This window comes from Cynara cardunculus (assembly GCF_001531365.2).
Source record: "Cynara cardunculus var. scolymus isolate 2C chromosome LG 7, CcrdV1, whole genome shotgun sequence".
Taxonomy (NCBI): Eukaryota; Viridiplantae; Streptophyta; class Magnoliopsida; order Asterales; family Asteraceae; genus Cynara; species Cynara cardunculus.
The window spans coordinates 11,626,473-11,627,477 of NC_037534.1; the positions used below are offsets into that span (position 1 = coordinate 11,626,473).

Below are 1,005 nucleotides of genomic sequence, written 5' to 3' on the forward strand. Positions count from 1 at the left end.
AGAAGAAGAAGAGGGTTCATTCAGGAAACATACCTGAGTAGAAGAAGAAGATGCCTCGGAGGAGGTGGATGCTTCAGAAGATCCTTCATCAGCATTAATGGCCATCATACAGACGTAGGCTTTATCTTCTTCATCAGAAGATGATTCATCAGATGATTCAGCCCAATCATGCTCTTCAGCAACAAGACCTTTAGACTGTTGCTGGTTTTTCTTCATCTTCTTGTACTTCTCCTTTAGTTTAGAGTACTTCTCATCAATGGTCCTGAAGGAGGAAGGAGCTTTAGAGGATGGCGTCACAATCTTCTTCGATCTGCATTCACTTGCAAAGTGTCTAGGCCGGTGACAATTATAGCAGACARCTGAAGCCTTGTCTATTCTTTCAGACTTTGGTTTCTCCCTAAGGGATAGCTGAGGAGATCTGCGGAATTTACTCTTATTGGTGAACCTCCTAAATGACTTAGTTAGGAGTGCCAGGGACTCATCAAAATCTGTTAAATCAGATTTTGGAATGTCCTTAGAAGAGTCCATCTCCGTGATGACCACGGGAGGAAGAGAAGAAACAAAAGGAGTAGAAGTATCAACTGAAGAAGATTCAGAGATCAAAGCTAAAGGAGAGCTTTTCATTTCCTTGGATTCTTTTACAAGATTCCTTTTCAGTTGACGAGATTGCTCATGGTTAAGCAGAATCCCGTATAAAGACAAAGAGAAAGAGTGGACATGTCATTTGACATCTTAAGACACATGGAAAAGGTGTCCCAAGACTCAGGAAGACATTCTAGAAACTTAGTAACAGTTTCAGAATTAGAGTATTCCCTGTCGACAGCCCTAAGATCAATAAGAAGGCAAATAAAACGTTGATGTACTTCAGACAGTGTCTCGGACTTTCCACAGAGAAAGCTTTCATACTGTCTTACTAGATTGATCATTCTAGTCTCCTGAACCTGAGTGGTTCCTTCATATTGGACACATAGAGTATCCCATACGGATTTAGAAGTTTTGAGTTTC

At 40.8% G+C, this 1,005-nt stretch overlaps 1 protein-coding gene across 1 annotated transcript in view; it reads right to left on the bottom strand.

Annotated features, from left to right (window-relative positions):
- Positions 1-105, bottom strand: part of LOC112515179 (cucumisin-like) — a 10,576-nt gene extending 10,471 nt beyond the window's left edge. Inside the window, exon 1 of the mRNA XM_025121854.1 lies at positions 34-105. Within this exon, the coding sequence (XP_024977622.1) occupies positions 34-105 (72 nt within the window). The remainder of the gene's footprint in view (positions 1-33) is intronic.
- Between the last annotated feature and the right edge of the window lie 900 nt (positions 106-1,005).